Source organism: Marmota marmota, unplaced genomic scaffold, assembly GCF_001458135.2.
Source record: "Marmota marmota marmota unplaced genomic scaffold, marMar, whole genome shotgun sequence".
Classification (NCBI taxonomy): domain Eukaryota; kingdom Metazoa; phylum Chordata; class Mammalia; order Rodentia; family Sciuridae; genus Marmota; species Marmota marmota.
Window position 1 is genome coordinate 2783090 of NW_026000171.1, and position 23789 is coordinate 2806878.

Sequence of the window (23789 nt, forward strand, 5' to 3'; positions counted from 1 at the left end):
TCAAACTGCTATGCAAAGCACATGGCTTCTCTTTGTGTCAGCTGCCCAGTTAACATTTCCTCTCTCCTTTCTCAACACCGGTGCCATTCCCAGGACCGTGCCCAGGTTTGGTTTTCAGTGTGACAAAAAGTGTCATGTGTCCCCTCTCACCCTGTGTCTTCCACATTGTGTTCCTGGTCTAGACTTTTTGTGATTGTGTGTGGTGTGGCAGTTCATGTACAGTAACATCCAATCCTAAACCCTGACTTTGATGTACTCCATGTGTCTGCCTATAACCTGGAGGCCAAGGTCATCGTTCTTCCTGTTTACTAACTGCTCTTTGACTCTTTGGTTTAGGAACACTCCCGGCCTGAGTATGAAACCAAAGTTCGAGAAAAAATGCTAAAGGAGAGCGACAAGTCGGTCGTGCAGAAATTGGAAACAAATATGACTGAGAATGAGGATGAGGTAAGATGCTGTGCTGATTGCTCATTGTCCTCTTTATCTGTTAAGATCCTGTTGTCACGGTATCTGGACTGTCTTAGTGAAGGGAGACTGGGCTGTGAGAGGGAGTTATGCGGGACTGGATCAAGTGAGAGCCTGGCATCTCCCCTCATCCTGCAGCGGGAACTCTTGGGTAGCAGGCTCTCTCCCTGACTGGATCCGTTTCTTTCCTGGTGGTTCTTACTGTCTGGTCAATACCCATTGCATAACTAGCTCTGGGGTCATCAGGGTGTGCGGGATGTTTAGGAAAGGCACCTCTTCTGGAGAACTGACAAAGAGGTCAGGTTGGGGGAGAAAGAACGTCTCCAGCCTGGTTCCTCTGGGTACCATCACCACTAACAAGCCCCACACCGGCAGCTAGCCCTTACAGAAGGCTTGCTGTAGGCCAGGCATTATTCTAAGGGTACTATATTATCTTGTTTATTTTCACAGTAAATCCATGAGGCTTGTACTATTGTTATGTAAATGAAAAATAATGGAAAAAACGTATGTCTACAGATTAAGTCATTTTCCAGAGGTCACACAGCCAGTAAAAGGTTCTAACCTGGGTCTATGCATCCAACCAGTAGTCACACTGGAGGGGGAAATCAAAGGATGAAGCAAGAAATGGATCTTAAGGCTAACAGAAGCAAATTCATGCTTGTATTTGGTTGAGGTTTTTTCATAATGTTCCTTACATTTCATTTTTCTGGGTGGGCTTCCAAAAGTAGGAATGTGATGGTGAGCATGTCTTCAGAGTCACATTTTTGAGCTTTGAAATTTGCTGTGATCTGTAAGAACTCTTGGTGTGCAAGTGTATGTGGGGAATACTCTTTGGTAGTACCTGTCTCTGAGTGCCACCCTCCTTTGAAATCTAAAGAGTATGTGTGTGGTTTTGTCTTTCTTCAATCTGATTTCTGAAAAAAAGTTAAGATCAAAAAATCTGTTTGTTTTTTACATATGTCTTTTCCCCATCTTGGATTTGAATTCAAATTTCATTTTATTTTGCATCCTTTCAGTTGGAACCATTCATTTTGATGTGCAAATTTATGCAAGTAACAAAACAGAAGTGTGTAGTGTTTTTGAGCCCAGAATACCAGCATTTTTCAAAACAAAACAAAACAGGAAATAGAGAGGGTGGACCTCTGAGTTATTTTTTTTTCCTAGACAAAGAACACATCCAAGTCCACCAATTATTCAGGGAAATAATGAATTCATACTCAGGAAAGACTAATCATCACAGCTGCCTTCATCAAAAAGCAAGCGTTCTGTGTTCTGTCAGCTTCGGCAACTCCATGCAACCTTCTTCCTCCACCAAAGAGCAATATACAATGGATAATTTTATGGAAATCACATGTAACTTTTATTGACCACTGACTCATTTAATTTTAATTCCATCGACGGGAATGCCAAAGAGCTGGAATTGCGTACATGGTTCTAATATAAACATTGCTTGGATATATATGCATGATAGGTCAAATAACTTTCAGGAAACATGAATAATTAAAAAACATCTGAATGCATTATGAATGATACATATGTTTATGTTTTAGCATTCAACATCTATTTTCATTACACTATTGAGAATGCAAAGCTCAAAGCATCTAATGCCTTATAGGCCCTGGGAGGAAATGACCTTCCCAATGAGCAGCAGTGTAAGATAAAAATGGCCTAGAATTTCATCATCAGGATCCTTCTTGCATTTCCGCCATTCTTTGATTATTGTAAATGCCTCTGTTCTTGCTGTAAACCTAGCCATTAATGGGAGATAACAATGGAGCACAAATTGCAGCTGTCTGGTGAAGGGAAGCAGGTTTCACCTGGGGGACAAGTTGTGGTCAGTGCCCACTGCATAGCAGGGTTCTGGGGCACCCTGGTGTGTGTGACATTTAGGAAAGGCACCTCTTCTGGTGTACAGACAGGGGTTAGGGATCTAAATCTAGCTGGTCGCCTTGGATGTACTTCTTTCGTCCTTTGAGAGTCACCTACATTCTGCCTTCATTGTAACCCTGGGGCTGCATGTATTTCCTGCTCTCTTACTTTTCTTCCTGTTGAGTGTAAAAAGCTACCATTAAAGCCCAGATTGGTAGAGGAACTTCCCCAAGACCACACAGCTAGTTGTGGGGAGGCATGTGGTAATCAAATCCAGTTCTGCTTAATCCCCAAGGACTATTGCTGTCTTTTTTTTTTAATTTTAAAGATATCAAGTTCATTTATTTTTAAAATATTTTATTGAGATTTAATTCTATACTCTTAAAATCCACCCATTTAAAATATACAATTCAGTGGTATTTTGTTTATTCATTGATGTGTCCAACTGTCCCCACAATCTAAATTTAAAATCCCCCTCCTCCAAAATTGTGTACCCTATAGTTTCCAAACCCTGAGCAACAACTAATCTACTTTCTGTCTCTGTAGATTGGCTTATTCTGGATTGTCATGTAAATAATGAAATCGTTTGGTATGTGGCCTTTAGCTTTTTTCACTTAAGACAGCTTTATATCCATGTCATGGCATATAGAAGTACTTCATTTATTCTTCTTTCTTGACTAGTAATATTCCATTTTTGGATTTGCCTCCTTTTATTTATCCATTTATCAGGTGATGGATATTTGAGTGGTCTCTGTATTTTTATTATTATAAATAATGCTGCTATGAACACTTCTGCATGGTTTTTGTTTGACTATATGTCTTCATTTCTCTTGGGTAAATGCCTAGAAGTAGAGTCATAGGTTAAGTCTATGCTTAACATTTTGAAGAACTATTGTACTGGTTTTTGAAGTAGCTTTTTATTTGATATTCTATCCAGCAACATATGAGGCTTAAATATTTCCACATCCATTATTACCTGTCTTTTAAATTTTATTCATTGTAGTAATGTGAAGTGGTATTTCATCGTGGTTTTAATTTGCATTTCCTTAACAACCAATAGTGTTCATATGCTGGTGGGTAGTTCATATTCTTTGTAAAAAAAGTCTATGTAAATTCTTTTCCCATTTCTTAAAAAAATGTGTCAATTGGCTATTATCAGGTTATAAGGTTCTTTATATGTTTTGGACACCAGTCTTTTTGGAGATAATATAATCTACAAATGTTCTAATTCTGTAGATTATCTTCATACTTTATTGATGATATTATTCAAAGCCCAAAAGTTAAATTTTGAAGTAGTTTAGTTTATCTATTTTTCCTTTTGTCACTTATACTTTTCTTATATCTAAGAAATTATTACCTAGCTCATTGATGTATTCCTGGGTTTTCCCCTGAATTTTAAAGTTGTAATACTTAGAGCTAGGTCTTTGATCCATGTTGAATTAAATTTTGAATATTATATAGAGGAGTCCAAATTTATTTATTTATTTATTTTGCATGTGGATATTCACTTGTCCAAGCACTATTGTTAAAAAAAAAATTTCCCCTTTGAATTATCTTGACACACTAATATACAAATCACTCAACCATAAATGCAAGAGTTTATTTCTAGACAATAAATACATTCCATTGATCAATATTTGTCCTTATGCCAGTACCATATTGTCTTGATTATGGCACCTGTGTAATAAATTTCAAGGTTGAGAAGTACAAGTCTTTTGACTTTGTACTTTTTTTTTTTGAAATTGTTTTGACAATTTTGGATGCCTTGCATCTCCAAATGAATTTCATGATCAGCTTATAAAGAAGGAGAAGAAGGAGGGCAATGGGGAAGAGAGGAGGAGAAGGAAGAGGAGGAAAGAATAAGGAAGAAGGAAGAATAAAGAGTAAAAGTGGAGGGGGAAAGAGTAAGGAAGAAGAAAGAGTAAAGGAGGAGGAGAGGGGAAGAAGGAGAAGGAGCAGGAGAAAGAGAAGGAGAAGAAAAGAAGAAGGATAATAATAATAATAATAATTCCAAATAATATATTCCCTACTATATTCCAAATAATAATAATAATAATAATTCCTAATAATAATAATTATTATTATTATTATTAGGAATATAGTAGGGATTCAATTGAATCCGTAGATTAATTTGAGGAGTATCTTAACAACATAAGTTTTTAAATCTATGAACATGGTATATCTTCCCATTTATTTAGATGATTATTTTTCAGCAATGTTTTATAGTATTCAGTGTATAGGTCTTGCATCTTCTTCTTCTTATCTCATTAATGGATTCCCTAGGATTTTTTATTTACAAGGTCATGGCTTCTGTGAGTAGAGATAGTTTCACTTTTTCCTTTCCAATTTGGATTTTTTCTCTTTCTTAACTAATTGTCCTGACTAGAATCTTCTGTACAGTGTTGAATAGTGGTGGTGAGAGTGGATTTCCTAGTCTTGTTTCCAATGGAATGAGGGAAAAAAATGTAATCTTTCATCATTAAGTATGATGTTCACTGTATCCAGTACTCTTATTAGAAAACAAACCTTTCTGTGAGTGTTGTATACTGTAATGAGGTGACAGCTACAAATCCATGTTGGGGAGATACAACATGGTAAGACTTAAAGGTTGGCAGAGGAGGAGTCAGAACCCTAAGGGAGTAATCATGGTGCTTCCTCAGGTGGCTGAGCCTTTCTCTGAGTCTCTTCTGCCCCAGCTGTCATATGGAGAAATTGGATTTTATAGCCTCTGCGATATTGAGAGTCAGTGGTTTTCTTCGTTGATGTGCAGAAATGTTGGCCATCAACCCATCTCCCTGGGGACTATCCCTTATTTATCTTATACATTATAAATTTGGCTATTCTTTTAACTACTCTAATTGACTTTCTAGGTAGTAGGAATGAGAGGAATGTTAATAATGATAACAGTAACATTTAGGGAATGTTCCATGTGTGTAAGATTCCACAAGTATTATTTAAGTCTCAAAACAATTTTGATCCCCTATTCACAGGTGAGAAAACTGAGGTTTAGGGAGAGAGGTCATTTGCTTGATATAATATGTGGACAGAGTGTGTGCCAGGCAGTCTGACTTGAAAGCGGTATTCTTAACCCTGAGTTTCTTCACCTCTCAATGTTTTCTTAAACAGATCCTCATATACTCCCTAAAAATACATGTTTAGTTCTTCTTCCCTAAATTATAGACAGGAAGGACTATGGTGCTTGTTGGAAAGTAGGTGAGGGACAAACTGCTACCTTGTGTTAGTGGTTTTGTGTAAATTTTGGTGGAGTGAGGCTCTATTCCACTGAGGACAACAGGGAGTGGTATTAGCTCAATTTGCAGCAAGAGGGTCGACAGACAGTTGGGGAAATTCAGGAATATAGACACAGATATTCATTGTGTTTCACAGGAAAAATATGGAGTCTGGAACTATTAATCAAAGAATAGGCTGTTTTTTTTTCCCTCCCTGTATCAGAAGAAACCTTTTCTGGAATAGCCTGTCCTCAACAGATTTGGAGGTTTCCTGTAGTTTCCCTGCAGGGCAAGCTTTTTCTCTGTCCATGTAAGATGGCAGAGCTCTAAGTTGAGGCAAGGTGCTAGTGTTGTCAGGACTGAGCAACTGTGCTGGTCTTATCTCTTTGACATTTCACTCAGCTCCCTTTAATTCCAACCCATGTCTCTTCTCCTTCCAGAAACTTTGTATTAATTAAGAACAGCCAAACAACAAAGCTTATGCTATGTAGAGCAATAGAGGGGAAAATAATGAGGAACTAATCACAAAAGTGTTAGAAGAAGCAATGTTGAGGCAAATGGGGTGGTGGTGAAGCAGTGAAGGGTTAGTAACAGTGGGGAGTGGCTATCACTCTTGGGGCTGGAAGGACAAGAAGGGAGGTGAGGTTACCAAAGTCCAGGAGCCAGGAGATGGAACCCAGCAGGAGGAGCGCTTCTGGAAATGAGGTCTGATGCAGATAGGGAGTTGGGAGAGATACCATGACTTTCCCCTGCCTGCCCTCCAGGCTCTCACTAGCACCTCCCATTGGCCAAATGTAACCAAAAGTCAGTTGATAAATTATTCTAGGAAATACAGCTTCTAGGGTTAGTGCCCTGATGTTAGGGTTTAGATATGAGGTGTTCTCCCCAAAGCTCATGTGTGATACAATGCAAGAGGATTTAGAGATGACAGGATTGGGTTATGAGAGCCTTAACCTAATCAGTAAATTCATCCCCTAATAGGGATTAACTGAATGTTGGTAGGATGTGGCTGGAGTAGGTGGGTCCCTGGGTGCATACCTTTGGGTTTTATATTTTGTACCTTACGGGTGGCATCCCACTCTCTGCTTCTTGGAGGTCATGTCCTGAGCCTCTTTCTTCCACCATGATGTCCTGCTTTACCTTAGCCCTGAGGTTTGAAGCCAGCCATCTACGGACTGAGACCTCTAAAACCACGAGCCCCCCAAGTAAACTTTTTTCTCTTCTGTGTTGTTCTTGTCAGGTCTTGTGGTCACAGCAGAGAAAATGCTGACTTAAAACACCTTTGATGGGAGTAGAGTAAGGAAGGACAGTGAGTGAATCTGAGAGCAACTGGCAGAGGACCAGGACAAAGGTCCAGTGTACGTCAGCCTGTTGTCAGATTACTGGCCAGCTGGCTACCTGCTTGGGAGAGCTGAGAGGCTATTGGGGAACAGAGAGAAGAAATTGAGAAAAAGCCCAAGTGTGCTTGCCACTAACATAATGAACAAATACACACGGACCATTTCTGAACTGCTGAGCGAGTACTGGTGTGAAGGAAGAGGAGAGGCGGGGAGGTGGAGGCATTGGAATGTCAAAGGTGAAGTCAGATAACCCAAGCCTTCAAAGAAGAGGGAAACCATATTGTTGGGTCAAGATTCAGGGAGCATGAAGCAAGCTGGGGGAGGAAAAATGTGGGTCTTAGAAGAGACTTTTCCTATAAAACATGTCCCTGCAAGGACTTTCAAACAAAAGTCTATTTATTCCCAGGAGTTGCCTCATGGAACTTGTTGTCACCCAAATCTTTGACCCAGGGTGGGTGCAGGCAGCAGTCCTCCCCTCTCTGCCTGGCGCTGCCTGCAAGGTTCTGTTTAATGAATGTTTTATGGGGCGCACTGAAGTTAATGGGGGGCCTGTGCCAAGAGGAGGCCTGCGGATAGATGGGTGTTAATTTACTGTTCAGTGCACCACCCTGGGGACAATTATTTCAAAAGAAAACTCATCTAAAGTTAAGGCATTGAAACGTTTACGACAGATGCCTCTGGCAGGCGCAACAAACAAACATGTGGAATAAATTATGCATAAGTGTATGGTCTCTGACGAGGCTGGGACAACAGCAACCGGAAGCCAGGAGATTGTCAGAGTGTGTGTGGGAGAAGGGAGGCCCAGGAAGCAGGGTGGAGGGGTCCTGTCTGAGGCTCTTCCCCGGGGCCAAGGAGGACATGGTCCAGGCTTTCCATGTAGACCCTCTGTGATTTACCAGAATGTTCTGTGGAGCAAAGTTCCCTTGGGCTCTGTTTTGAAGGCACTACATGACTTAATAACCACTTCAGGGTCAAAAATATAGAGACTAAGTAATTATCTCAAATTTTTCTTTGGGGTTAAGAATGTTGCTCATTGGCCAAGGGAAATTCTGGGGCAGAGAAAGGGACTCAATTTGCCTAAGATTTCCACAGTGACAAGTGGAGGTGAGCCTGGTTCCATTTCTAAACTCTTTTTATTTGCACTGTGCCCAGAGTCACTAATCATCTGAGTGTTTTGTGGATCCTCACTGTAAAGGGCTGACTTCTGAATCACTGGGTACAATGTTCTCTTCTATGCTATTGCATGAACTGAGGAATGAGTGTCAGGAGGGAAGCCTGGGTTCCAGCCCAAGCTGAAGGACATCTGGGAAGGAGACTGGTTCCTAGCTTCTCAGACTAGCCCCTGAGCTCATCCGATAAAGACAGGCAGCTGGAGGGTTGTTTCAGCTCTGAAATGATTGTAAGGTATTGATTCCTTCCCTCCTTGAGTTTCTCATATTTGGTGATAAAGATAAGGAAACAGTGTAACTGTCTGGCTGAACCATAGTTTGCAAATTAGAATTGTTCCTGAAGGCTGCCCCCTGACAATTTTATGGACTATTATTTTTTTATTTTACTTTTGCTTCTAAATTATTGTTTCCGACTCTGGCTCTTCTCCCTTCTACTCTCCCTCTCTCTTCTTCCTCTCTCTTCCGTCTCTCATAGAGTGGCTTCCATTTCTCACCTATAGTCCCATCCTCACTGGGACATTCAAGCCAAGAGAAATGGCCGTGCAAAGGAGCAGAGAAACGGATGGAGCTGGAGCGAGAGAATTGGGGTGAGGAGGGGAGGGGTGGTCAGGCATCTCAGATTGTCAGATGTGTCTTCTTAGGAGGACTGAAGGACTGGAGTTCGGAATTGGATTCCGTATCCCTTTCCCTCATTGGTGGAATGTAGTCACATGGCTCCTCCTACATGAAGAAAGTCTGGGAAATAACAGCCCTTGGCTAGCAGCCTCCAAGCCACAGCTCCAAACACGAAAGAAACATTCTATACCCACAGCACGAATATGTGATGGGAATAAAATGTAGGCCATTAGACTCTGGCAAGATGGTAGGACAGGTTTAGTTTGGAAGAGGCTACAGGTGATTCTGGCTGACTCTCACCTCCTGAGAATTGCTATGGTAGAAAATGAGAAGAAAAAGTTTTTAGAAAGGAAAATGCTGTCAGGAATTTCAGTGCATGAAAAGCATACATCCATCTGTATCACATTGTCCCAGCTGTACCTCAGGAAATAAGTTTCCTTCACTGGGTCTTAGGACTGATCTTCTCTGAACAGAATTTAGTACTATCTTATAGTATATTGTAGGTAAAGTTTTTTTTTCTTCTGTGCCCATTTCTTTAATTACCTAAGAAATACATAAAAACATTTCTTCTTGAGAAAAATCCTGACAATAGAGATAAAGTAAAAGTCTCCTTGGATCTGTCTCCTCCCAATGTGTTTTTTTTCCCCCCCCTAGATATAATTACAGGTACCAGTATGGTTTGGATCCTTCAGGACTTTTTCTTGGGTATTTTTGAACATGTGTGAATTCATGTTTGCTTTGGTTATGGATTTTTTTTTTACACATACACAGGAAAAAAAATCATGGACAAATGGTTTCATCAAACCATAGTTTCCAAACTGTGCCCTAAGGCACCCAGGGTACCCGAATGAATTCACAGTTGTGATATTAATTTTTAAACATCTTTGAGAGAAGCCCAACAATACTTGACATTAACTCTACATCCCATAATATTACCTCAGAGGTGGTCAACTTTAATACTGAATGTCTTTTATTGGCGTGTCTTAGTGAATCTGAGTTTGCCATGGTTGTAGCACAAAATTGGAACAGGAAGCATGAGTGACATCCAGTCTGACTGCAAGGATGAGAACAAGGAGAGTGTTAAAAAGTGCATAATTCTATCAGTAAGTAATTAGGGTTAAGGATGAAATAAACTATCATGTATTTTTGTGTATTTTCCCTAATGGCACTCTATCAAAATTGCTGAGTCACTAAGGGCATAGTGAAAATTTGGGAATGGCTTAAAAGGTTCAACCGAAATTTAAGAGTAATGGAGACAGCCAAGAGCAGAAAAGCTTTAAAAGATAGTGTTTCAAAGTTGCAGGGATTTATTTTGGGATGGCAAACTGGGCTACACCCACAGCAAACTGTGGGGCTGTACCTGCTCCTTGAGACTCCCAGTAACTTGACTCTTGGGTGTTAAGGTAGATCTGGCCCAGTATATTGTTTTTCTGTTTCTGTCTTTCTTTTATCATCTCTTCTTTTTTATGTATGTGAATACGTATGTGTGTGTGTGGGGGGGGGCATGGGGGGGAGGAAGGAGGGCATTGAAGGTTACTGGTCATGAACATCCTTTTAAATCCTTGCTTTACTCAAAATCTCCAGGGTGGTTTAGGTTTCACGGAAAAGGATGCCAGAGAAGTGTAGAATGTGTCCATAAACATCTCTCTGCATGGAGCCTGTGAATTACTCATTCCAAGTAGAGACTCCTCGGGTGGCCCAGGCCATCAGAATGGGGGCTCTGGCCCTCTTCAACTGACAGCCCATTCTCAGCATCAGAAGTTCTGGCTAAAATGAGACCTTCTCTTCTGCTCACTGTATACATTTCTACTGGCCTGGGTCTAAATTAAGAAGTTACAAATAAGGAGAGCTCTGAGGCTTGGATTGTGGGAGAAAAGCTAGAGAGAGATAGGCAGCCCATAAAATGAGAATTCAGTGGGAGAGGAGATGCAGCCAGTCTAAGCTTGAAGCTAAAGCTGGGCACAGTCAAGATGGTATTTCAGACCAGACCCTCATAGCTTCTCAGAAAACACAAGGCCCAGATATGTTCAGTGATTGGGAATGTTGGAATAGCATAGTTGCTAATAGAGGCCAGCACATACCATTGGGGTGTGTGATGTTAGCCACTACTGACTTGCAGTTTGGACTTTTCTTGTTGCAGTTTAAATGATTTTTCCTTATATGGCCTGAAACATGTAAATTAAATTTGTCTTTTGCTATCAGGGCCAAGATGATTTTTTCACTTCCCTAGAATTCAGTGGAAGCACACACACGCCCTTCAGGTTCCCCGCTCTTTCTCTGTTAATGAGCCTTCTGGAAAATCAAAAGTGCTGGTTGAAAATAGTCCTCTAGAGTCAAAAGGTGTTTGGGTTTCCTGTGATCCTTTTGACATGATGGTCAAAAGGAGTTTTCAAACAAAACCAATGGAGTTGTCCTTTTGTGGATGGAGAAGAAGAGCCCTTGAGACTGACCTGACAACAATTGCCTAAGATACAGGAGGCAGGAACTTCCCTGTCCTTCCACGGCCATGTTCTACTTGGCCATGCTCTAGAAGGGGTTATCACCCAAAGCATCTGTAGCCCCATCACTGATGGACTCTGTCCTTTCTGAGCATTAACTCTCATGAAGAACAAATAACTAGGAAGAAAAAGAAAAATGGTTCCTTACTTTAGACTCATCCAGATTCCAACCCTGAGCCAATGATTCACATGCAGAATTTATTTGGGAGGTGGAAAACCCATTAGTAGAACGAGGCAATAAGAGATGGGAAAGCAGCCAATGAAGGGTGACTTGTCAGTCAGGTTGCCCCTGTGGGCAATCAGGACTTGGTTTCATTAGAAAATTCTGGAAGCTTATATGGAATGTGTACTTTAGAGTTTTATTGCCTCAAGGATGAGTGTTTTTTGTTTCTGCTGCTAATACAAATTACCTTACATTTGGTGATTTATAAGCAACAGAAATTAATTTATCACAGTCTTGGAGTCTGAGAAGTTCAAGATCAAGATGCCAGTAGATCTGGTGTCTATGAGAGTTGCTCTCTGCTTCCAAAATGGTGCCTGTTGCTATGTCTTCACGTGTGAAGACAGAAAACTTAAAGGGTACCAGAGTAATCCTTTACCCTCATTTATAAGAGCACTAATCCATTCCTGAGGGTGGATTACTCCAAGTCCCCACCTCTTGCTAATATCACCTTGGGATTTTAGTTCCAATATGAATTTTGGAGGAATGTACATATTCTAACCATAACAATGAGACAGCTGGGTATATACCAGATCCTGTCAATCACTGGAGTCACCAAGTATGACTGTGTGGGTGTGTATGTTGTGTGTGTGTGTGAGAGAGAGAGAGAGAGAGAGAGAGAGAGAGAGAGAGATCTCCTGTGCTTCTGGTCTGCCTTGAGCAAACACATGGCAGAGAAGGCTCAGACCATCAAAAAAAGCCTCAAAGAAATACATATGCTTGGCAGTTGGAAGTTGGATTCCAAATTATAATGGTAAGATTCAGAGATTTGGGGCAAATGTTGTCAGTATCAAGTGTCCCCAAGTCTTAAAGTGCCTGAGTCAAGGTCTAGCCAGAAAATCAGAAATCTGTGAATCCAGTAGGTGGAATCTAATTCAGGGAACTAGTAAAGGTGTCAGAAGGGCTGCCAAGCCACACTAGAGTGATAGAGCAACTCAGAGACAAGTAGTAGCAGGAAGCCAGAGACTAAGCAAGGAGGTGGTACTACTGAGCCCATGGCTGGGGACACCTGGCATGAACTGGAATTACGGCAGACACTGCATGGTGAAGATGGGACCCTGCCCAAGGAAAGCACAGCACAGCGGTTAGCGAACATATGGAGATGTTGCAACCACTGCACCAAGCAGAGAGAGAGTGTGTGTGTGTTGGGGGATACCCTGGTTCATCCTTTTCATATATACCTGCCAACCTTGCACCTGGACCTCCCATTGGCTGAGTATAGCCAAAGCCAGTTGGGAAGGGAAGATGGGAATTATATTTCCAGAGATCACTCCCCTGTATCATGCATTAGAGCAAGAAAATGGCAGATCTGAGAGCAAACAGAAAAAATGGTGCTAGTCAAAATCTTTCAATTGTAGCTGAGCAGCCGCAGGGCTTTAGACTCCCTGTCTTGATCATGTGGGGTCATTGAGGAACTACCAGTTCTTAAATATGCCCTTTAACTCTTCCCCCTTACTCAGGCTTGCCAAGATTTGATATCTTGCTATTTCTGGGGAGTAAGTGCCCTTATATTTTGAAGACTGTTTGAGAACCTGGAGCACACTTACGTTCTTTCTCTCTCTGAAGGTATTGCCATTTAAACATGTCATGTTTATCATTTTCATGAACCCAAATGCCAACATTTGAAAATAGCACTCTGAACTGGTGCCAAGCTTGGGCCCTCCCTGCCTCTCCCCCTGAACTCCCCATGTGTTCCTCATTTACTCTTGCAGCCTTCCTGGAAAGAGGTGTGTCCCTGTAGCCCCCTGTTCCTTTAGAGGGGAAGCCCAAGTGAGAGTGTCACAGAGGAAAGTACAGAGGAAAGTTGATGTCCAGTTTCCAGGGTTATATCTTTGGGTTCACTTACTAATTGACAATTCGTTATAAGCTCAAGAACACAAGAACTTTCTCTCCCTACCCACCTCTCTTTCTCTCTCCCTCTCCCTGCCCCCAACATTCAAAGTCAGATATAGTGTATGTTTCATAGTCCTAGTGTGACTGGAGACTGGAGTCCTAGGACTATCTAGGTTTGACTGCTTGTCCCCAAAATCAAACAGAAAAGGTAGTGGTGAAAAGCAGGAAAGAAAATTTTAACAATATGGCCATTTTGAGAAGGCCAAGCATTGCTGACACGAGCTTTAGGTTTAAATAGAGGAAGAATTGAGGCAGGTGGCACAGTGGTACAAGCCTGTAATCCCAGCGACTCAGGAGGCTGAGGCAGGAGGGTCACAAGTTCAAAGCTAGCCTCACCAATTAGGCAAGGCCCTAAGCAATTCAGTGAGACCCTGTCTCTAAATAAAATATTTAAAAAGGGCTGGGGATGTGGCTAAGTGGTTAAGCGCCCCTGGATTCAATTCCGCATATACCCTTCCTCCACTGGAAAAAAAAAAAAAAGAATTGATCAGGAGGGAGAGGTCTGCATAATTAAGCAGTCTTGGTCAAACTGTGGTCTGCTTGAACATTCTCTAAATTCTGGTTCTGCGAAGTGACTCCGGAAGAGTCCTCATCACATGTTGAGGCTTCACAGGGTGTAGGATGTTTATCTATCAGACCTTGTGATCCTGGAAAAGTTGATGACTGGGGACGTCTAGGCACCACTCCAGGAGGCCATCTGTGGAAGCTGATGTCAAGTGTCCCTACAAATTTTGCCTCAGTCTTGAAGGGGGATGACATAGATCAGGTGCATTTAGAGTTAATAAACCTCGTATTAACCAGGATGTAGATGAACACTGCTTGTTATGGTATAGATTAGGTATCCCCCAAAAGCTCATGTGTGAGACAATGAAAGAAAATTTAAAATTGAAATGATTGAGTTATGAGAGTTTTAACCCTTAGTGTATTAATCCCCTGATAGGGATTAACTGGGTGGTAACTGCAGGCAAGTAGGGTGTGGCTAGAGGAGGAGGGTCCCTGGAGAGGTGCCTTTGGGATATGTATTTTGTCTTTGTTGTATGGAGTTCTCTCTTCTCTCTCTTCTCTCTTCTCTCTTCTCTCTTCTCTCTTCTCTCTTCTCTCTCTCTCTCTCTCTCTCTCTCTCTCTCTCTCTCTCTCTCTCTCCNTTCTCTCTTCTCTCTTCTCTCTTCTCTCTCTCTCTCTCTCTCTCTCTCTCTCTCTCTCTCTCTCTCTCTCCCCTTCCTGGTCCATGCTCCTAGCTGCTTTCCTCCTGTGAACTCTTCCACCATGATGTTCTGCCTTATCCCAGGCCCTGAGGTATGGAGCTGGTTGTCTATGGATGAGACTTCTGAAACCGTGATCCCCCAAATAAACTTTTATTAAAATTGATCTTGTCAGGTCTTTTGGTCACAACAGTGAAAAAACTGATTAAAACACTGTGTGTAGGGCTGAGCAAGGTTCTGACCCAAAGTTTAAGGTAATAAAGGAGACAGGCACAAAATGAAAACAGAGACGGCAAGCTTTATCATGTACTTAGTTACTCATTGGGCATCTATAGACCTAAGAGAAGTCATTTATTTTGGCTTCTGTAAGTCTCTCTAGGCTATGAGATACTTCTGTTCCACACAGGTCAGATCTGTAGTTCAGGTTGGAAAATACACTGAAAATGGGGTCAGTGGAAACGCTAACTCTAGAGGCAAGAGAAAGAGGTCTCTTCATGGGAGAGGTAAAAGGGGGATATTGCTAGTTTCATGTCTCATATGGTCTTCAAGTTTTAGAGACTGAAGCAGGGGAATGCAGGGAAGGAGGCCGTCTATGACTTAACTTGTCTTTCACACCTGTAACCTCTTTAAATTAAACCTCTTTAAAAGACAATGATTCAAACAGACTCCCCTTGGGGTATCTCTTATTTCTGTTTTTTTTTTTTTTCTTTTTTTTCCACTTTCAGCTGAAATCCCTGAGGTGTGGTTAAGGAGCACCCTCTGAAATGCAATTCCACAGCCTCTGGGAGATTTAGATATTTCATTTTCTCTAACAAATGAACATTGACTTGTCCTCCAGCTGGTAGGAAGGGTGGGGAGAAATGGTTGGCCTTGAGCAGTACCCCAGGCCTTTGTAAACTCTGCATGTGGTCCTCTCACCTGTCTTCTCCCACTGTCAGAAACTGGCTGCTGCAAGGCCTGCAGGAAGCTCTGACCTTTGCAGGGGGGGCGGCTGTCTCTATCCACAGACTGTCCAACATCAGTTCTTCCTCTAAGGAGCTGGTACTCTTGCCACATCCACAGTTTTTTGCACCATTATTTTATTTGTGCTCTGTCTAGGTCTCATGGGCCTGTATTGGTCTCCATGATTCCTCTGGACCATTTATGTGACTGTGGTGGGACATATACATAACCTTGGAAAAGTCAGTACCCACCCAGGGCCAAGAAATCTTCCTCATCAGTGGCCTGAGGTTTGTCCACCTCTGGGCCCATTGGATCCAGCTTTGATGATTCCCCAGGAAGGCCAGACGTGGTGATGTTAAATTGGCTGTAGAGATTTGATGTCCAATTCATTTTTATTATAATGTTGCACAGTCCACTGGCCAACTTACATAAATTTTATCCAGGATTTGGGCATCTGCATTGAGTTTAGTGAATTTGTGGTAGGAAGTTTTCCCTGGAAATGTACTCAGCTGAATACTTGCACTCCTTAGCATGGAATGACTCCCATCCAAGAATTTCAGTGAGCTTGTCTATAAACATGAATGAATTAATCCACCCAACACCACCAAATGCTCTCTGCCAGCTGGATTATTTTAAGGGAGTTGACCAGCCCAGGGGTCTTTATTGAATCATCAAATATTATATGTACCACCAGAGAGACTAGACTCCAGGTTGAATGGAGCTGGGGCCACTCTGCCACTTCTACCTCCAGTGTTTGAGTATCATGGGAATCAGCAATGAGCAGACAGCTCTGGGGATCAGGCCACCTTGGCCATGACCATATTTAATTCCACAGTATTTAGTAGCTTACTTTTTAGAATATAAAAGTAATATGTGTTAAGTAGAAAATCTAAAAAAGAAAGTAACATATAAAAATGAAAAGTAAGTCATCTCTTATTTTTTATTTATGTAAAAGTTCTTATAAACTCTTTTATAATAACTGATTATTATTAAAGTAACAATTGTTATTTAGTAACTGATTGTTAAAAAAAACATATACTTAATTTTGGGTAATGATTTTTTTACTTTGTCTCAGAACATAAGTTCTCAACCTTATTAAATGTCATTCACAGTATGCTCATTTCAACAACTGCATCATATTTCATCAAATGGCTATATTATAGTTTTCTTAGCTCTTACCTTATGGTTGAACATGTGATGAACACACTTGTGCTCATAATTTTTTTTCGATGTTGGGACTATTTTAGGAGAATTAAATAATAGATTGCATCTTTACATTCACTGGGCTTCTGATTGTACATGCTTTTGTGCTTGGGGTGAAGGAACTTCATAGTTATGACCCTTGTCATATGACTGGTATATGGAGGCAGCTCTAATGTAATTGTTTGTTTTGCTAGTGCTCAATTGTTGACTCCAAGTGAAGGTGCGTGAGGTCACTAAAGCCATATCCTAGAATTCTTCCATCAACTCAGGTGCCCCTTTTGGAGAGCAGGAGACCTTTGCTGTTCTTGCATGTGTAATGTGGAGAGCAGATGTCCTAGAGCGTAGGTGAGTCACTATCTTAGGCGTTGGGGTCTAGTTTTGGCCAGGAACTACTTATCTCATCCTGGGAATGGGTGGGTCACTTGTATGGAATCATGGAACTTTCTACATATTCCAACCCCATAACTAATATGGAAAAATGATTCTGGAGCAATGGATGTATCATGAGTGCTTCTCCATTGAAGATATTTCCTCAGTTGAACTAAGGCCAGGGTTTTGGCAGGGGAATCAGTGGGACAAATCGTGAGCTGTGGTTTTAGCTCCAAGAAAATGTGTCCCGGTTGGTAAATGAGCATCCAAAAATGCATGAAACTCTTTTTGATAACTTTGACTTCTGGAAACAATTTAGAGGACAAGTAGGGTCAGTCTGACTTCCCAGAAAGGGAAAGTTTTTCTTGTTTTGATGCTGGTTTTTCCTTCAGTTTCATAACATGTACACACAAACAGTGTTGACCTATGGAAAGTATTATTAATCCACAGAAGAGCACTTGATAAATGCTTTAATATAATGTTCTTTGCTTTGATACCATTTTTCATTTGATAATGAATTCTTCATTGATAGCTGCTTTATCTTTCTGTAGTCCTAGTGTTTCCTTTGACGCCCTCTTTATGAAACATGAAAATGTGGTATTACCCTAAAACTGACCTAAGAGTGTTCTTTGAATTGGGAATGCATTTCATTCATTTTCCTATCTTTGTTTTGCAATTATATATGGTTTAGATTTGGGGTTCTTAACTATTTCATGCTTTGACTCTAAACTGGGTACCTATGAACTTCTGAAAAGGTAAATTCTTAATCAGAGCTGAAAGTATAAAGAGATCTCCTTTTAAAGGAAGATGAAGAAGGAGAAGGAGGAAGACAGAGGAGAATAAAGATAAAGAAGAATAGGAGGGGGAAAAGAAGGAATGACAATGACTATTACACACGGGTAACAATGATATCCTATTAAAATCCAATTTTCAATATTTGTTTCAGCTTTTATCCATAAATGGAGTGTTCCAGGCTATGCCTAGCTCTTTGGGAGACCCAGGCAGGAAACAAAGCTGGTGGGAGCACCAAACTTGTCAGACTTGGTGTTTGGCTGGTGTTTCTTGGACTTGGTTAAGATTCACCACGACCTTAGCTCCAGCCTCCTTGCTTATTCTGTCCTGGTTTCATGCAAATTTGGATGACAGGAAGAGGAGTGGGTCCCTCTTTATTCAAGGTTCCTTTTTGACTTTCCTTTAGATTCAGACTGAGATGTGTAAACAGAGATTAGGGACTAGAATGAACTTGGCTAAAATGATGTTGTGTTCTTCTTCAAGCCTTTGTCAAGTGAAGACCCCTTTGGAGTGATCTGGTAAAGGGGCAGATAATCTACTTGTGGGATAGTGAAAAGAATGGCCCAGACCTTTAAATAGTTGGCAGTGTTAAAAGAACACAGCAGGTCTAAGAGGAGCAGGGAGGTTCCTCCAAATCACAGATCTGGACCAGATCTTGATATTGGATCTTACTTCTTCCAATTTTAACATCCCTCGTCTGTCTCCTTTTCTCTGGCAGAACTGTGGAGCTGGCAGACAGAGGGAGGGCCACAGATGGATCAGCAGGAAAATGTGATTAGTGTCTTTGGGCTAGCTTGAGCCCAGAGGGGAAAGGTGGAGATGGTAATGCTCCCTCCCCATCAGTCTCTTATACCCTATAAGGATTTGAGATTCTGTCTGGGTTTTCCTGGTTTTGGATCCAGCAGAGGAGTTTTGTGACTTGAAATCTAGAAGGTGGTGGGCTGCCAGTTTGAGTCACTCCACAGGGGCCTTAGAAACAACAGCTCCATGAATAAGCTGGGAGTTCCCAATTTCCCAGAGCTGCCCTGTGTCATCTTCCCTTTCTTCCAGGGAGATCCATAACCTTCCCTCTCTGTGCTGACCCCTCTCAGCCACCATTTAACTCGTTAGTTGACCACAACCCAGATGGTTATTTTGGCACACAGGGTAAAGGGGATTTAGCATTTTTCTCAACCACCTGGTTGAGTTTTCCCAAACAGGAACCATGTCTTCACCTTCTGATTTCTGGAAGGAAATGTTTAAAGTACTTTGACACAAAAATTTATCTCATATATATATGTTTGGGTTAAAAAACATGTTAAAAAAAAGGAAAGAAGACGTGCATGTGCTTCATTCTTAAGACCCAGTTGTCCAAGCCAGAAACCTTGGAGGGTTACACATTGTTCCTTCCATCTCACCTTCCACACCTAACAAGCCACATATCTGCCATGGTCTCTCTTGTATGTGTTCCTTTTTTTTATCTCTGAGTCAGGCCCTCACTGCCTAGTGCCCAGATTGCTTCAGTGGCTCTTAACTGATCTCTTTCCAGTTTGTCAGGCTCCATTCTCCACATTGTATTAGGGGTCCGCCCGGAATGCAGATCTGATTATGATACTGTCTTGATTAAAACCTGCTAATGCTCTCCAAAGTTTTGGGGATAATTTTTTAATTTCTTGGCCTTACCCATGAGGTCCTACATGACCACCTCTCCAGCTTCACCTCCTGCTCCTGGACATGAGCCCTCTCTGCCTCGCAGCTCTCTGAGTGTATCTTACCGTGTCATGCCTCAATGGTTCTGCACACGTGTATCTCTTTGCTTGGAATGTGCTTTCTCTTTTCTATCCTAGAAAACTCAGGGCTGCTGTCATCTCCTCTGAGAGGCCTCCCTCACTCTCTGGAGCAGACTGAACTACTGGTCCTTGTATTCATTTCCTGGGACTGCCTCAGCAAATGATCTCAAACTGGGTAGCTTAAAACAATAAAAATATTTTTTTTGTCATGATTATGGAGGCCAGAAGTCCAAAATTAAGGTTTAGGCAGGGCTGTGCTGCCTCTGAAGACTCTAGGGAGAACGCCCCCCTGGCCTGTGCCAGCTTCTGGTAGCTGCAGGCAGTCCTTGGTTACAGCAGCTTAACTCTGATTTCTGCCTCCATCTCCACATGACCTTCTTCCCTTCATCTCTCTCTGTTCTCTGTTATATGGACACTGATCATTGAATTTAGAGTCCACCCTGAATCCATGATTATTTCACCCTGAGATCCTGAACTCAGTTATATCTACAAAGACATGTTTTTTTTTTTTTTTTTGCCAAGTGAGGTGACATTTAAAGGTTTTGAGCTGAAGACTTAGACATATCATTTTGGGGCCACCATTCAGCCTATTACAATCTCATAGCAACCTATATATTCCGTGTGTGTGTGTGTGTGTGTGTGTGTGTGTGTATGGTGGGGGGATGGAACGTAGGGGTGCTCTAGTGCCAAGAAACATCCCCAGCCCTGTTTTTGAGACAGGGTCTTGGTTAATAACTGAGGCTAGTCTTGAACTTGCCATCTTCCTGCCTCAGCTTCCTGAGTCGCAGGTATTACAGGTGTGCACCATTGTGTCTGCCTGGCTCTGAATACTCTCCTTTTAGGAGAAACTTTTCCATAGACATTTTTAAACATTCATTGATATTCTTATTTCTCTCTCAAGATGAAATGTCTTTGACGACAGGTCTTTTTGGCCTTGTACCTCTGGCTTCTAGTTCCTGACCTTGCTGTATCTCAGCATGACACGTCCATTGACTGTAAGAAATAACTCCTTAAGAGCTGACAATAGGTACTTATCCTCAGTGTGGCTGGACACAGACAGACATGCTTGAAGGCAGGGTTTGGACTGCTGGACTCCTAGAAAGCCTGTCCAGTCAAGGAAACAGATTATGCAGTTTTGTCTGATTCACGCATACATTTTTAGGCTATTTGATTTTAAGGAATAACCAAAGGAAGGCCTCAGAATATAACAAAACATAGGGAGGAGCTTGATCAGTCAACCTACATTCTGATGTATTTTGTTTAATGTGTGATGATTGTGGGCACATTTTTTAAAGTTACCAAATGGCTGAAAGAGGGTGGTAAAACATTTTTGAGCATGCATAGGCATTGCCTGGATTCTCCGTATTTCAAGTGAGAGCTTGGCTTTCAAAAGATGATCAAGTCTTGGGGAACTGGTAAGTTAAAGTTCCCTATGCATATAAGTTATGCTACTTTTATTCTCTAGGCTTCAGTTTATTTTCTTTTTTCTTTAAGCAGAACTAATAAGAACATGACCCTGACTCCCTGATTTTGTATATTTGCTTATGGTTGGTATTTGCTCTAAGAGTCAGAACTCTTATCTACCTATCAGTTTACAAATGATGAATGTGGCCCAATTATATGCCATAAACTTTCCCATAGGCCTAGGTAAGTAAAGCTGTTCTTTGATGATGTCCTTTAGACCATAAGGCTTATCTTGTTTTCATCTTTGGTCTTGAAAGGCAAATGTGAAAGGCCTTTGGCAAGAGACTTATAGCTCCTGTTTACTGCCTTTACTTTCTGAGCTACCCTGTCACAACCCATATTAACAATTATGTTTTTGTGAGACAACCTATAATATCAGACTGTTCTTTTGGAAAAGAGAGGATGCAAACAGATTCTTTTTGGGGGGTGGTGCTAGGGATTTAAAGGTTAAACTCATGAACTTGTGCATGCTAGGCAAATACTCTATGCACTGAGCTATATCCCCAGCTGCACAAACTGATTTTTTTTTTTTGGTACCAGGGATTTAATTCAGGAGTGCTTAACCACTGAACCACATCTTCAGCCCTTTTTATATTTTATTTAGAGACAGGGTATCGCTTAGTTGCTTAGGGCCTTGCTAAGTTGCTGAGGTTAGCTTTGAAATTGAGATCCTCCTGCTTTAGCCACCTGAGCTACTGGATTACAGGCATGTGTCACTGTGTCTGACTACATAAACTGATTCTTAATGTTGGGTAAACTCTTCACAAAAGTTTAGAACATGGAACTTATAAGGTAGGTTTCTTTGTTACCTCCATCGAGCAAATAAAGAAATTGATTAAGCAGTGTTCTCAGCCATCTCTGTCCTGCATCACTACAGAGAAGAGACCTGAATACCCCTTTCTCTATGGAGATCTTACTGTACCATTAGTGTCCTGGATGCAGCAGCCATCTCTCTGTGACAATCACTTATTACCAATGCCAATTTGAAAGCAGAGCCGCCATTCTTTTGAGTTTTAATGGAAGTCTTTGCATCTGCATAGAAAACTTATATTTCCACTAATCTCACTTTCAGCTTTTCTTCCTTCTTAACAACATTTTTACTCACTGGCCTCCTGCCCATTATTTCCCTTATTATGGAGTCCTCAACTCCAGCTATGCAACTCAGCTTACTCAACACAAAGGATGTTCAGGTTCTGCCCTCTAGCTCTATTATTACTTTTATTTTATATAATGTTTCTAACTCCTACCACTGTCCTGGAACCCTGGACCCTCATCCTACCCCCATCCATTTTCTTCTGCAGTTTAATTCACGGCCCTGTGACCTTCTGGCCCAAGATGCTACTTGTTTTTATAAAACGTTTGGCTGGGTTGTTAATTCTGGTTGCTAGCCAAGGGCACCTCCAAGTCCATGGAGGTTCAGGCAACCCCAGAATTTTTCACAGTTAGATCACTCCATTAGTGAGGAGAGGCTAAGGAAGGAGGACAGTAATGATGTTAACAGGCTCACTCATTTGCCCTGAAGTGTTGCTTTCAGAAAATGGAAATAGGTTCTCAAAGGGACTGGCCAACATATGAATGAATCCAGAGCCATAAATGGCAAACAAAAAACCTGGGATATACTCAGTGGATGAGGATGCTAGGCAGGAACTTCATGCCCTTCTCCATGACTTACCTGGCAGGACTCTGGTTGCCAAATTCTAGAATAGATAGAACCTGATTCTGGTCCAATATTTGACCCTCTTTTGATTGAACAGTATTGAAGAGGTGTGAATACTTGGAAGGAGGTGAAATTAAAAATATTTTGGGAAAGATACTGAGAAGGGAGAAGACTGAAGGGGAAGGCATTGTCCTTCCTCTTAAAGTAACTATCTGGAATTTGTACACCTTATTTCTACTCATAGCCAGTAAATCAGAACTTAGGAAGCTTACTCCTAATGGAAAGGAAGCTGGAGTCTACAGTTTTTATCTGGACAGCCTTGAACCTAGCTAAAACCAGTAGCTCTAACACCATGAGAGTAGAAATGGGTACTGGGGCACAACCAGTAACCTTTGGGGGGAGCAATACACTTAGTTGATTTAGTTAATCATGTACTAAGTACAGTACCTAAGTGGAGGCCTTGGGGGATTTGCAAATGATCCCAAGCGATATTTTATTGAATAATTTTCTTAAAAAGTATTTTTTGGGTACCTGCTATGTGCCAGACACTGCTAAGAGCTGTGGATGCAAAAGGGAGTAAGACAAATTTGTTCTGTGCCTTCAGCAAGCTTACAGTCTATGGAAAAACAGGCATTAAAAGGAAATATTATTTATCATCATTTTATTCAGTGACACATAATGGAAGAAACTAGCCTAGTCCAAAGGGTTAAAGAAGGCTCTGATGATGATTTGATATTCAGTTCAAAATTGATGGATGAGTAGAAGTTGGTGAGGGAAAGAGAAGGGAAGAGCTGAGATTAAACTACAGGTACTGTGCACCCTACTAAGTGCTAGGCCCTGTGGGAAGTACTTTTAATCTTTATGGCATGGGACATGTAAGGTTGGCCCCTTTATTACCCCCATCAAACAGATAAGGGAATTGTTTAAGCAATGTATCTGATGTCACAGGCCATGAGGGTAAAAGCTGGGAGCACTTTGGATCTACAGAGCACTTCAAAACCCTGGCTTGACACCAGGGCAGTCTGACGTGGAGCTCGTTCCCTGAACTACTCTGCTGTGTCACTGAGAATAGGGAGCATGCTTTGCAGGTCA

At 41.4% G+C, this 23789-nt stretch overlaps 1 protein-coding gene across 2 annotated transcripts in view; it reads left to right on the top strand.

The window, feature by feature from the left end:
- Ano2 (anoctamin 2) overlaps window positions 1-23789 on the top strand; it is a 355142-nt gene that overhangs the window by 204092 nt on the left and 127261 nt on the right. For both annotated transcript variants that reach the window (XM_048787661.1, XM_048787662.1), the window contains one exon: window positions 337-447. In XM_048787661.1, coding sequence (XP_048643618.1) covers window positions 337-447 — 111 coding nt within the window. The remainder of the gene's footprint in view (window positions 1-336; window positions 448-23789) is intronic.